Source organism: Paramormyrops kingsleyae, unplaced genomic scaffold (assembly GCF_048594095.1).
Source record: "Paramormyrops kingsleyae isolate MSU_618 unplaced genomic scaffold, PKINGS_0.4 ups33, whole genome shotgun sequence".
Classification (NCBI taxonomy): Eukaryota; Metazoa; Chordata; class Actinopteri; order Osteoglossiformes; family Mormyridae; genus Paramormyrops; species Paramormyrops kingsleyae.
Window position 1 is genome coordinate 619,261 of NW_027325971.1, and position 12,082 is coordinate 631,342.

The 12,082-nt window shown below is 41.6% G+C and overlaps 1 protein-coding gene across 2 annotated transcripts; it reads left to right on the forward strand.

The window, feature by feature from the left end:
• Positions 1 to 375: 375 nt before the first annotated feature.
• On the forward strand, positions 376 to 11,498 carry LOC140577577 (uncharacterized). 2 transcript variants are annotated; one of them, XM_072708062.1, is made up of 6 exons: positions 376 to 789; positions 7,139 to 7,614; positions 8,572 to 9,116; positions 9,395 to 9,538; positions 9,965 to 10,202; positions 10,716 to 11,498. In XM_072708062.1, exons 3-6 carry the CDS (start codon positions 8,994 to 8,996, stop codon positions 11,381 to 11,383), a joined length of 1,173 nt encoding a protein of 390 aa, XP_072564163.1. In that variant the 5' UTR covers positions 376 to 789; positions 7,139 to 7,614; positions 8,572 to 8,993; the 3' UTR covers positions 11,384 to 11,498. The 2 variants fall into 2 exon arrangements, with proteins under 2 accessions (XP_072564163.1, XP_072564164.1); XM_072708063.1 differs by lacking the exon at positions 376 to 789 and having other exon boundaries at positions 3,044 to 7,254; positions 7,330 to 7,614.
• The last annotated feature ends 584 nt before the right edge of the window (positions 11,499 to 12,082 follow it).

Below are 12,082 nucleotides of genomic sequence, written 5' to 3' on the forward strand. Positions count from 1 at the left end.
ATCTCAGTAGATACTGACTGTATTGAATTACACTGGGATAGTGAATCCCCTGGGGGAAAGCTAGATGTAGGCAGGGTTTCATCTATTCTGTTATATAATCATGAGTGACATATTGCAGTAATGGAAAAAAAATAAACCTATCAGAATCTTACTGTAGAGCCCTACTAAAAAGGTCTATTAAAATAAAGTTTTTTTGGTTATTTATTTAATTTTATTATTGTTTGACTTCAAGTTCATATTTGTTGTTTTACATAAAGAAAAAATGGGTTTAAAATTGATGTGATCTTTAAAAAAAAATCTAAGTTTGTATTTTATTTTAAAAGAAAGGTTATCCATTAACCAATGACACGTCTTGAAAATGACCCCGGAAGGGGAGGGGTGAGGCAACGGAGGGGAAAGAGACGTGTGGGGTTTTTTTTTCTTTTGAGGAGATAACAGTTAAAATACTCGCAATCTTTTGGTTTAAAAAGTTAAGAACTGAAAGCTGTTTTATTTTCTACATTCACCAAACGACAAAGGGTTGATAGAGTTATAGAGAGTTCAGCGAGAGCGAGTGAGTAACTCGGATGGAACTCATGAAGACGGGGAGATGGACTGTGAGATGGAGGCTGTTCCGGTGGTCAACGAGGCCTGTGTGGTCGCGAACTGAGGATACGCGTGGACGTGATACCCCGATGCTTCTTTGCCGTTCCACAAGAGGATATCAGTGACGATCGGATTTGCTTATCAGTTCATCTTGTTTCCTGAAATGGTGCTGTGTTTTTGAACTTCGTCGTTTCATGGGAATTTGTGAGTACTACTACCTGTTGCATATTCACGTGAGCTCCAACGTTGCGCGCCATCGAAAGACTAAAATCCCATGCTGGGTATTACTTTAATTTGGGTATTTTTCATGTTATGTTGTTGTGAAACTTTGTTTATTACGAGTGTTTCAACTGAGGTTGATTTTGTTTATAATTTGTAGATTGGGTCATATGCCCTAAAGCAGCGGTCACTAACACTGTAACAGGCGGACCGCGGTCCGGGTCCGGACCCAGAAGCTGTCCCATACGGACCCGGACCGACAGCCAAAACATTTAGTTATTGTTTCAAAACTGACGGGGCGCTTTTATTTTAACCGACGCAGCGTTTGTAGTCTTTTCGGTAGTGGTTTAGCAGTAGAACCTGAAATCGTAAAGCTGAAAAGTTTTCAAATACAATATGTAAATATATAACACGTTGGATAAATAGACGTAGTTTATTGTTGATTTCATGTTCGTTGAAGTTTCTGCATTTTAACATATGTATAAAGTAATGTTACCTGTTATATAAATATTGCCAAATCTCAAGCAACTGGCGTGAAACGCTTTCAGACTCATGCTGGAAATCTTGCGGCAAATCTATATTATTCCATTATAAAACCTAAAATTAGCTACGTCAAATGTGTATTTACACGGTTAAATACAAAAGCAGACTATTTACAAGGGTAAGAACTGTTATATGTGTGCAGACATCTCGAATTGAAAATCTCACTCCAGCCAGCTGGCCGAAGTTCTATGTCACGTGACAATAAATAATGTCAAAGCGTTTTTGAATTGTATTGAATTAATTTGATTTGACAGTCAGGTATTGATTACATACAACGTTGATGCAACTAATAGGCTACTTAAATATATATCACACTATTAAATATTTAGACATTATGATCTTCTGGACCTTTGCTTCAAGATTTTTTCTCTAACTGGACCTCTTTAAATTTTAGTTGAATACCCCTGCCCTAAAGGGAGTTAAATCCTAGGAAAATAACAAAAGATAAAAAGGGTCAACATTTAATAAATGTAAACGTTTATCGAATACCTGTTTTCTTTGTGATTTTCATGTGAGGGAAAATTAGGGAGTAATTTCAGTGGGATTTTAATTTACTCTAGGTAACAGAAGGCAGTAAGAAACCACTTCAATAATCTATTTACTTCTGAAAAACTGTATACTGATATCTGAGATCCGGGGTGGTAGATAAATGTTTTAATGCTTAGATGTGAACTGTCCTTTGTGATTTAAAGGTACGTAATGTGTAACTCTCCTTTCGGAATTTTATTTTATTTGTATTGCAATTTTCCCTAGACATATTTATTATTTCAGCTGTTCAACAGGAGAGGGCTACATTTGTGGGGGCTCGTCCGTCTTGATCAGGCAGTTCTTGGAGGTGAGGTCTCGGTGGAAGATGCCTTTGGAGTGCAGGTAGGCCAGGCCCAGGGCCACATCCCTGGCCAGCTTCACGCGCACCCCCCAGCTCAGCTGCTTGTTGCTGTCCAGAAGCTGCTCCAGGTTCCCCCTTTGATGTACTCAGTCAGAGCGTGGAGCTGCCCCTCCTGAACACAGACACCCATGAACCTCAGTATGTTGGGGTGACATAGCCGGTTCATCAGCTGCACCTCCCTCAGCATATTGGCCCTGTTGCTGCTCATCGTGTTCATCTTCAGTGCCATCACCTGGTCAGAAGTCCGGTGTCGCACCTTGTAGACCTCGGAGAAGAAGCCGGAGCCAATCCACTCACAGAAGAAGTCATCAAGGTGCGTGAGGCGGGAGAAGGCGCTGATGAGGGCGCGGTAGGACGAGCTGCAGACACGGCTGCCCTGTGAAGGCCCTGTCTCGCCTGCTCCTCTGCCGCCATCCTGGTCTTCCAGCCGCTCGGCCCGTGTGGGGAAGCCGGCGATCGAGTTGCGCTTGTTGCGGTCCATCTGAAGGGCGCCTACTTGTGGGTGGCAAGTTTCTTGGGCCGGGAGGGGGGGGGCACTACATCGCCGAGATGTCGGGGGGGTGCCCCAGGCTGACCCGGCCTCCTCCCTGCGCAGCGTTCTCTTCATGGCGCAGCATTCAACCTTTTATTTACTCCTCATCTGGCCGGAGCGGGAAAGGCGCAAAGCCAAACAGCTCTTCGCCCCGCATTCGACACCGTGTTTCACTTCTACGGCAACACGGTTTTTCAAAAGCCCAAAATGCCCAGACCTTCCACGGCCATAGTGCTCGTCATCCTGGTGTCGGACTAAGCGGTCTGTGCTTCTTTCTCCAAGCGCTCGGCCTCTCCCTGGGGGCAATTTCAGTGGCTTAGGATGAAGATACCAGACTGTCCCTCTTCGGTTGTCAAGATCACCCTTTCCAACAGCAATGACCTGTTCATAAGCATTTCTGATCACAGGGTGAACGGACAAGGTATGAAGAAAATCATCTCCCACCTTCTCTTTGCATGCTTCTACCAACTTCTTCACTACAGCGGTATTTGTTCCCACCAGAATGCTGACATCTCCTTTCATGACCGGATCGGGGCAGACCAGCACATGTGCATCTATGGATTCCGCCACTCCTGCTACAGATCCAGGAAACTCAAGCCTTAGAGACAAACAGCCATCATATGGGTACCGCTGCATGCTTAAACCCCATATCTCCAAATTCTCTATTGGTATCAATGGCAGATGCTTCAAATATTCCTCATAGAATGATCTGTATAGCAGAGTGACTTGCGATCCACTATCCAGCAAAGCCTTTGCATAGATCCCTTCCACCTAGATAGGAAGAACAGAGCTAGGTCCCACCAACCCGCTCGGAAGAACTGCTGGCTCAGCTTTTACTCTTTTGCACTGTATGGAACGTGTCTTCCCCGGAGCTTCAGGCCGTTTCTCTACTGAGCCCCGGAGAAGTTTCCCGACGACTGTCTCATTCTGATGAGTCGCTGATTTACTCTCCTGAGATTTTCTTCGTTAGTACAGTCACGCTTTAGATGCCCATCTTCTCCACATCTGTAACAGAAGACACCTGCTTTGTTCACTGGTCTGATTGGCGTTTTACTCTCCCCAGTTGCAGCTAGACTATGCATAACAGGACGGTCATGGTTTACAGGGTCTTTCGCTGCAGCTGACAAGCGCGACACCTCATCTTTTAGTGCCCTAATCTCCCTTTTCAGCTTTTCCACTTCTGAGCCGGGAAGACTAGTGTTAACAGATGATTTCTCCTTGGCCAAGGGCAATACTGACATGGCTACATTAGCTTGTAATGAGCTCCTACTGTTCACCATATTTTCTTCTTCTCTTACCTCCTTCATTAACTCATTGAAAGAGGGAGGGGCACACCGTTTATGGGTCATCCTTAAACGCATAGCCACCAGGTCACTTGAAAGGGCACCTCTGACTATTTGCTGCATTCGAAGATGATTCAGGGAAGAATACTCAATGCCTTTTTTCCTCAGCATACTGTGCAGCATCCTGTCCAACCTCAGTATGTAGGAGAGCTTCTCTCCTTCATTCTGGTAGGTGCCCCGAAACTTTAACATCAAATCTGCAGCATCCTCAGTAGTGCCAAATGCTGACTCTAACACACTAAGATAATCACTGAAAGTAGCAGAAGAATTTCCAGTCTTCTCAAACCTTACAATATCTCCTGCAGGACCTCTGAGACACTCTACTAGTCTCTGCTTCTTGACGTTATCAGAACACTGCCCTTCTTCCAGAATGTGAGTAGTCTGCTCCACCCAGACCTCATACTCTTCTTCCCCAGGAGGAGTCGGTATAAACCCTGAGAAAGGATGCAGCTTTCTATATGTGACCCTTTCTTCAGATGAAGCCAGATGACACGTTTGGACCAGGGAGTTTATAGCATCAACTAGCTTAGTGTTGAGGTCAGGTGTAGAGGAAGCAAGACTTGGAAAGTCAACTAAGGGTCTTCCCTCTTTTTGGAGAAAAGAGCTCAAATTAGCCTGGAACTCTTCTTCCGTACTCTGTTTAGGGGTTTCAGCTGTAACATGAACAACCTGTGTGTTCCAGGATCCCTCTTCAGGTCCTCCAATCTCTGCAGGAACATACATCTTTGAAATGCTGCCAGCTACTTCCATCAAAACAAATTGACATTGTTTAGTTTTGTCAGCGCAGCGATCAAGCACTTTGCATTTCCCAAGCCCTGGAACTATAGACTACTCTGTCTTCGCAGTCTGTAGGCACATTTCTCAAAATAAAAACTCTGTCCAGCTCAACATCTTTTTCCCTGCACCATTCAATAACCTCACTAAGCTCCATTTTATCCATTTGTCCTAAAAACCCGCTTTTAAGTGTTAAAACTCTCTAGATAGAACTCTCAAAAAACACTTTCAATTTTCTTTCCACAGAACATCACAGCTTCTGAAAACACAATCTGAATAAAATTGAAAAAAAAAAAGATCCCGGACGAGCCCCCACAAATGTAGCCCTCTCCTGTTGAACAGCTCGAATAATAAATATGTCTAGGGAAAATTGCAATACAAATAAAATAAAATTCCGAAAGGAGAGTTACACATTACGTACCTTTAAATTACAAAGGACAGTTCACATCTAAGCATTAAAACATTTATCTACCACCCCGGATCTCAGATATCAGTGTACAGTTTTTCAGAAGTAAATACAGGGTTCCCGCGGGGTCTTAAAAAGTCTAAAATTCAGAAAGTTAAATTTAAGGCCTTAAAATGTCTTAAAAATGCCCAGATTTTCATCTTAGGTCTTAAATTTAATTTACCCAAGTCTTAAAATTCTTACCTCCATTAATTCCCAAAAAGCGTTTTCCGCAGAAAATAAAATAGTAAAACGCTGTAAAACAAGACACTGGTCTGCACCGATGTCTGTGTGGTAATAAAACTACAAATCCCATTGCGTGATCACTGCAGCTAGGCAAACAAACAGTTCGGAAAACTTGAGAGCCCTGTGTCACTACCGAAAATGTAACTTACGCTACTACACATATGCATGCTTACGACTTCTGGAAGGTGGCGTGCTATTTTTACGGCATCGCGTCACATTTCATTGTTGATTTTTGATGAGAATGTCCACAGCGAGAGGAAAGAGAAGATTTAACCGGATAATGATGAAGACCTTTGACTGTAAAAGATTTTATTTCGCACAGGGCATTAATACCCAATGTGCCTCAGAAGGAGTGACGTAAAATATGGCGTACGGCCATCAATTTTACAGTCAAAGGTGACATTAATGTTTTTATTAATGTGCTAAATGAAATTACCATTATGTATTACACGCAGTTCGATGTGCTGTGAAGTTACTTAAACTAAGCCTTCTTTTTTCTCCTTAGTCATTTCTTATTTGTATCAGTGTAATTACCACACACTCATGTCAGTTATGGCAGCTGTGTGTTGTGGTGCTAAATGAAGCAAATGATATTTGTTTTATTTTGGGCCAAACCGCACATCCATGCGTTTAGTTGTTTACGTTGTGCAAATAAAAGTTCTTTACTATTATTTTGGTGTGATTTTAGAAAATGCTGTACATATATCACAACCCCTTGATAAACAAAATAAGATTTAAAATGGCCTAAAGTATAATAAAAAAAAAAACATTAACCAGATGTACAGGAATTAGGGTAAATGATGCCCATGTCCATAACTAAGGGGAGCATTTTGTTAGCTTCCTTTCCCTTCATTTTAGCCCAGCAGGCAAAGGAAAACGACTTCCTTCTTCAAACACAAGGTTAAAAATTCAAACAACAGGTTAAAAATTTTGGTTCATGAATAAAGAACAATTTTGATATACACCCCAATTTTATTACGTTTTCTAAAGAAAAGGCATCTATTCAGCAATACCATTTGGACAAAATCTTATGTAAGATTACTGTCAGGCACTAAATGCAAACACAGATGCAAACATTACAAACGGCAAAGCAAAATGGTTTAAATACCACAATAAAGTGACTGCTGAACTACAAATATAAACATCGATGACCCATCTCACAATACGTGACCAATGAATGATGATACACGACGTCCACGTCCCTGAATCACGCAATCACGGTCTGCCGCAAAATGTTCAGTATCCAGCCTGTAGAAGTGTACATTACCGGAAATTACATTTTCGGTAGTGACACCCTGTTGTCAAGCGTATAGCTTTTAAAGATGGGTAAGTGTGTGTTTAACGGCGCTTGGCTCGATAATGGCAATTTTTGCAGCTGGTTACAAGCTGTCCCCAGCAGTAGGCATGAGGCTCGCTGCAAAGTCTGCAAGAAGGTAATACAGTTGGGGACATTGGGTGTAAAGGCGCTGGAGTCTCATGCCAAAGCAGACAAACACCAGCTTGCCATGAAAAGCCTTCAGCGGAGTCAGACCATCTCACAGTTTTGTGCCCCATCCCAGCAGCCATCTACATCATCGTCGCTTGGTCCCTCCGGACTCCACGTTACATCTTCGTCGACCTTCATAGACCTAATGATCTTCGGGCTACTTTCGGGTCAACCGAGACCTCAAAATCTGAGGTACTTTGGATTCTCCACACAGTGACAAAACATTTGTCATATAACAGCAGTGATGATATTGGTGACCTTTTCCAGACAATGTTCCCCGACTCAAACATTGCAAAAACGTTTACCTGCGGACCAAACAAAATCGCTTATATAGCAAGATTTGGCATAGCGGACTTCATCAAGAGAGATCTAATTAACACCATTAGCGGACAGCATGTCTTGATGTTCAACGAGAGCTTCAACTCATCCACCAAATCCAAGCAGCTGGATCTCCACGTTCATTTCTGGAGCAATGGGGAGGTGCGGTCGAGATATCTGGGCTCTCAGTTCATGGGACATGGGACAGCGCAGGACCTTCTGAAGCACATCGAAGTAAGTGACAGCTTTAATAGCCCGGACAAATAGAATGGAGTTTTTTGTTTGGCTGTGTTGACAGTTTAACTGTTGAAAATAGTTCTAAAATTAGGGCATAACATTTAAGCTCCGTTCCATATCAATGTCCCATAGAATAACAATCATATAGGCTAATTTATATTTTTTCTCATGCCCTCGACAGCAATGTCTGTAAGTCTGAGTTGTCTCTCACTTTAGTTTACATATTTACTTGCTGTAGACGTAATATTAGTGAACAATGTTTCTCCATTCACTCGTAAATAAGTGTTAGCGATTACAGTGTTATGCTAAGCTTTGTATGGTTAATGCAATGCATTGTTCAGCTAACTATAAATGCGGTTTTCAGTTAGCCTAGCTGCTAAGTGGTTTGTTAGAACAACCTTATTAGGCTGGTTTAACCTAGTTTCTTTTGTACATTACATTTTTGTGGCAGTTTTACTCGCTTTTCACCTGTCAACTTTGAAGACAGAAAATAATGGAGCAAAGCGCTCACGATCCTGGCTCGTGAACGAGTTTGGCTAGCTGGTTATTCTGTGTTCACGCACTGACCAGCTCACACACAGATAGAGCAGTATATCGTATGATCTGTGTGATAGCATTGTATCCTACGGAAATGAAAGCCTAATGATTTTTCAGTCGGCATATAACCTATGCATGGGATGAAAACGAGTAGGCTAGATAATGTAGAGTGAGTTTCAAATACTTACTTAAAATACTTTTAAGTAAAAAGTACGTTTTGTTTGTTAAGGACACCTGTGGAGATAAACTCCTTCTCAGCCTCACTATAATTTAAAATGAATGTCTTTTAATAATCTGCATCAGCTCCATACCAGAAGAAAGGTTGCAGTTTAACATGTAGCTGAATTTATACAGTTAAATGTATGTGTGTGGTCATTAATTTATTTAATCTTTTTATTTCTTCTTATTTTCCAAAAGGAGGCATTGCATCCATTGGACCGCAGCAAGCTCATTTCAGTCTCTATGGATGGGCCCAATGTCAATTGGAAGCTTTTGGACCTACTCCAACAGGACCATGCACAAATGGTGTCCGTAGGCAGCTGTGGACTCCACACACTTCATAACGCCTTCAAGGCTGGATTTTCGATGTGGAATGTGGATAAAGTTTAAAAGGCCATGCACACTGTTTTCCACAACGTTCCTGCAAGGAGGGAGGACTACAAACAAATCACAAAATGTACTCTGTTTCCCAAGCCATTTTGTGGCCACAGGTGGCTTGAAAATCTCCCAGTTGTTGAACGGGCTCTGGCAGTCTGGCCATCTCTCATGCTGTATGTGTGACGCTAAACCCCAAGACGGCATCTTTTGACACCATTGAGGCAGCCATTAAGGATCCCCTTATGACAGCGAAGATGCACTTTTTCATGACTGTGGCCAGGACCTTCCACCCATTCATGAAGATGTACCAGACCGATGAACCTGTGATGCCTTTCCTTGGCAAAGACTTGGCTGAGTTGATTAAGGTAACTATTTACTGTATATGGGTAGTATGATTTGTTGGCATGAGCTTCTCATCTTATTTGTTTATTTATTAATCTTTTATCCAAAATAACAAACTATTTGTCACATTTTGGGGATTGTATGTAAAATGTTGTAGGGCCAGTCTCCTATTCTAAGTCTGGGTTAATTGCCTTCTTAAATTAATGAAATCCTATTGAATTAGATTAGAATTATGATGTCATTGTTTGATAAAAGATAAAAGGAAATGAAATGGGCTAATGGTACTTTTGCCTACTGACAGAGTCTACTGAGACGCTGTGTGAAGAGAGAGGTCCTCCAAGACATCACTCCCCTTCAGCTCACAAAACTTGATACATCTGACAAGACCTTGCTCCTTCTTCCCCAGAAGATTGATATCGGCTTGGGTGCTGAGGCAGCAGTCAAGGTATTATGTTTGGTAGTTTGGATATTAATTATGATTTCCAATTAAGATACTGTGATGTTTGTTTAGAATCAGTACTACAATGTTAACATGAACAAACACACAAATTCATGTTTGGATATTAATTATGATCAACATGTACGCTGCAAGTATAGACCAATGCATACAGACCAATACGGAACCTATATTTTTGCCTGCTTTCTCCTTTAAAGCAATGCATTTTGGATGGTGATTCCCCATAATGAAGGGTAGATTCACATAGACCATGCGACGCAAGTACGATTCTGCTGAGGCATTCCAAACACAGCAAATAAGAAATTGTATGACCTCATTGCATGAAGTCACATAATTGGCCAACACTATGACTTCATGCCATATGGTACTTAAACTCCATTTTGATATTAATGACATGTATTTTTTATTGTCCAGGCCAGTAAGAGTGCAGAGCTAGTGGTCCTTAAATTTAGGAGGGATTGTCTGCAGGGCTTCTCAAACATCGTAAGAAAAGCACAGGAGAAGAGCCCCTTGAAATATGCAACAGTTATGCAGATGGAGTGTCTGGATCCATCTCTCATGTTCAGGGACCCAGACAGATGCAAAAATAAGATGAAGGCTCTTGTCCAGGCATTCCTGAAAAACAAGCACCTGACAGGAGGTGTACCTGCTGGTAGGAATAGTTTTGGAAGGGGTTGTGAACCAAAGTTTGAATACCATGCTCAACTATCCTTTGATTTTTTTATCGGACTTTATTCAGAGCATTAGTTGCAGACATATGCTTTGCCATTTGACACTTTTCCAATGTCCTAACAGGGCTAGTTTAGCATGGATGTTTCACTTTTATCATTCCCTCTTGTGATGGTCCTCTACCTGTTGCCGTGCTACCTGCTACCTATGGCTCAGATGCATTGAATAAGTTCCATCATTTTATACAGGTTTTTGTTGTTATTGCAGACATTTGGTGATAGTGTCTTTATCTAACACAGTGATTTACAGCCATGGCCAAAAATATTGGCACTGTTACACTTTTTGCCTTTACAGTTGGTTTTGGTATACATGTTTATTTCCTTTATGTGTGTTGGCACAATACAAAAATGAAGAGAAAACAAGACAGAAGTGGCAATATTTTCAGTCATGAAATGCATATTTGACTGACTTCTTATTTTCTCACACTTTGTTGTAGGGGATGCCATTGTCCAACAATTTGAATCTTTCCTGTCTGTTGAGGCGAGAAATGAAGAATTTCTTGCCTTCCAGGCATTTGAGAGACGCCTAGACACCTTCCTGCGTGAGAGATTAAGCCGACCCTACCCTGCTGCTTGGGACTTTTGCCAGAAATTACTGCTGCTTTCACATGGCCAGGCCTCTGTTGAAAGGGGATTTTCTATCAACAAGGAGGTGGAGACCGAAAACATGCAAGAACACACAATCGTTGCACAAAGGTTGATATGTGACTATGTTGCAATGCATGGGGGTATCACTCAGGTCCCCCTCACCAAGGAACTTATGGCATCTGTGGGTGCAGCTCGGTCAAAATACCGCCTCTTTCTGGACGAAGAGCGCATCACAAAAGAAAAGGAATCCCAGAGCCAGAAAAGAAAGCTGGCTGAGCAGTCTCTGCAGGACCTTAAGAAAAGGAAGACAAGCTTGGAGGATGTGTCCGCCTGTCTTGTCAGAGAGGCAGATGTACTTGCAGAAGAAGCTGAGAGGCGGGCTGGCTCCAAGATGGCTCAACTTCTCTTCAAGTCCAATGCCCTGAGAAGGGCGTACAAAGAAAAACTTGCTGAACTGAAAGTCCTTGAAACTGAAATCGGTGCTAAAGGGGATGAACTCCAGCATATGCAGGATTAGGTTGTATGTGCTAGGCTAGTGTTGTGTTGGGAATATGTATGTCAAGTTCTATCATTTTAAGTATTTTGATTATCTGTTTTAATATTGAATCAATAAAAATAGAATGTTTTGAGAATTTCTGGTACCATTAGAATGTTTCTTATAATGCATCGTGTTGGTCTTAAATTTTACTCATAATGGTCTTAAAATGTCTTAAAAAGGTCTTAAATTTAACTTACTGAAACCTGCAAGAACCCTGTAAATAGATTATTGAAGTGGTTTCTTACTGCCTTCTGTTACCTAGAGTAAATTAAAATCCCACTGAAATTACTCCCTAATTTTCCCTCACATGAAAATCACAAAGAAAACAGGTATTCGATAAACGTTTACATTTATTAAATGTTGACCCTTTTTATCTTTTGTTATTTTCCTAGGATTTAACTCCCTTTAGGGCATATGACCCAATCTACAAATTATAAACAAAATCAACCTCAGTTGAAACACTTGTAGGGGAACCGTCCACTGGCCCAATGGCGGAATCCAATAGGACAGCCGAAGGCTTGAAATGCGTGTGGATCCTTCCGAGCGCTTCTGTAAAGTTACTTACCCGTTGTAGGTAAAGACCAAATTACATCTGACTCCATTTTAAGTAAAGATCTTTATTGGCAAGTTTAGTCATGACATGTCGGTTATTTAGATTACTTCTGGGCTGTGCCTTCT

Coding starts and splice junctions, on each gene's coding strand:
- LOC140577577 (XM_072708062.1), top strand. CDS start 8,994: ATGACAGCGAAGATGCACTTTTTCATGACTGTGGCCAGGACCTTCCAC. Junction 9,539..9,964: donor GTGCTGAGGCAGCAGTCAAG/GTATTATGTTTG, acceptor TTTATTGTCCAG/GCCAGTAAGAGTGCAGAGCT. Junction 10,203..10,715: donor GACAGGAGGTGTACCTGCTG/GTAGGAATAGTT, acceptor ACTTTGTTGTAG/GGGATGCCATTGTCCAACAA.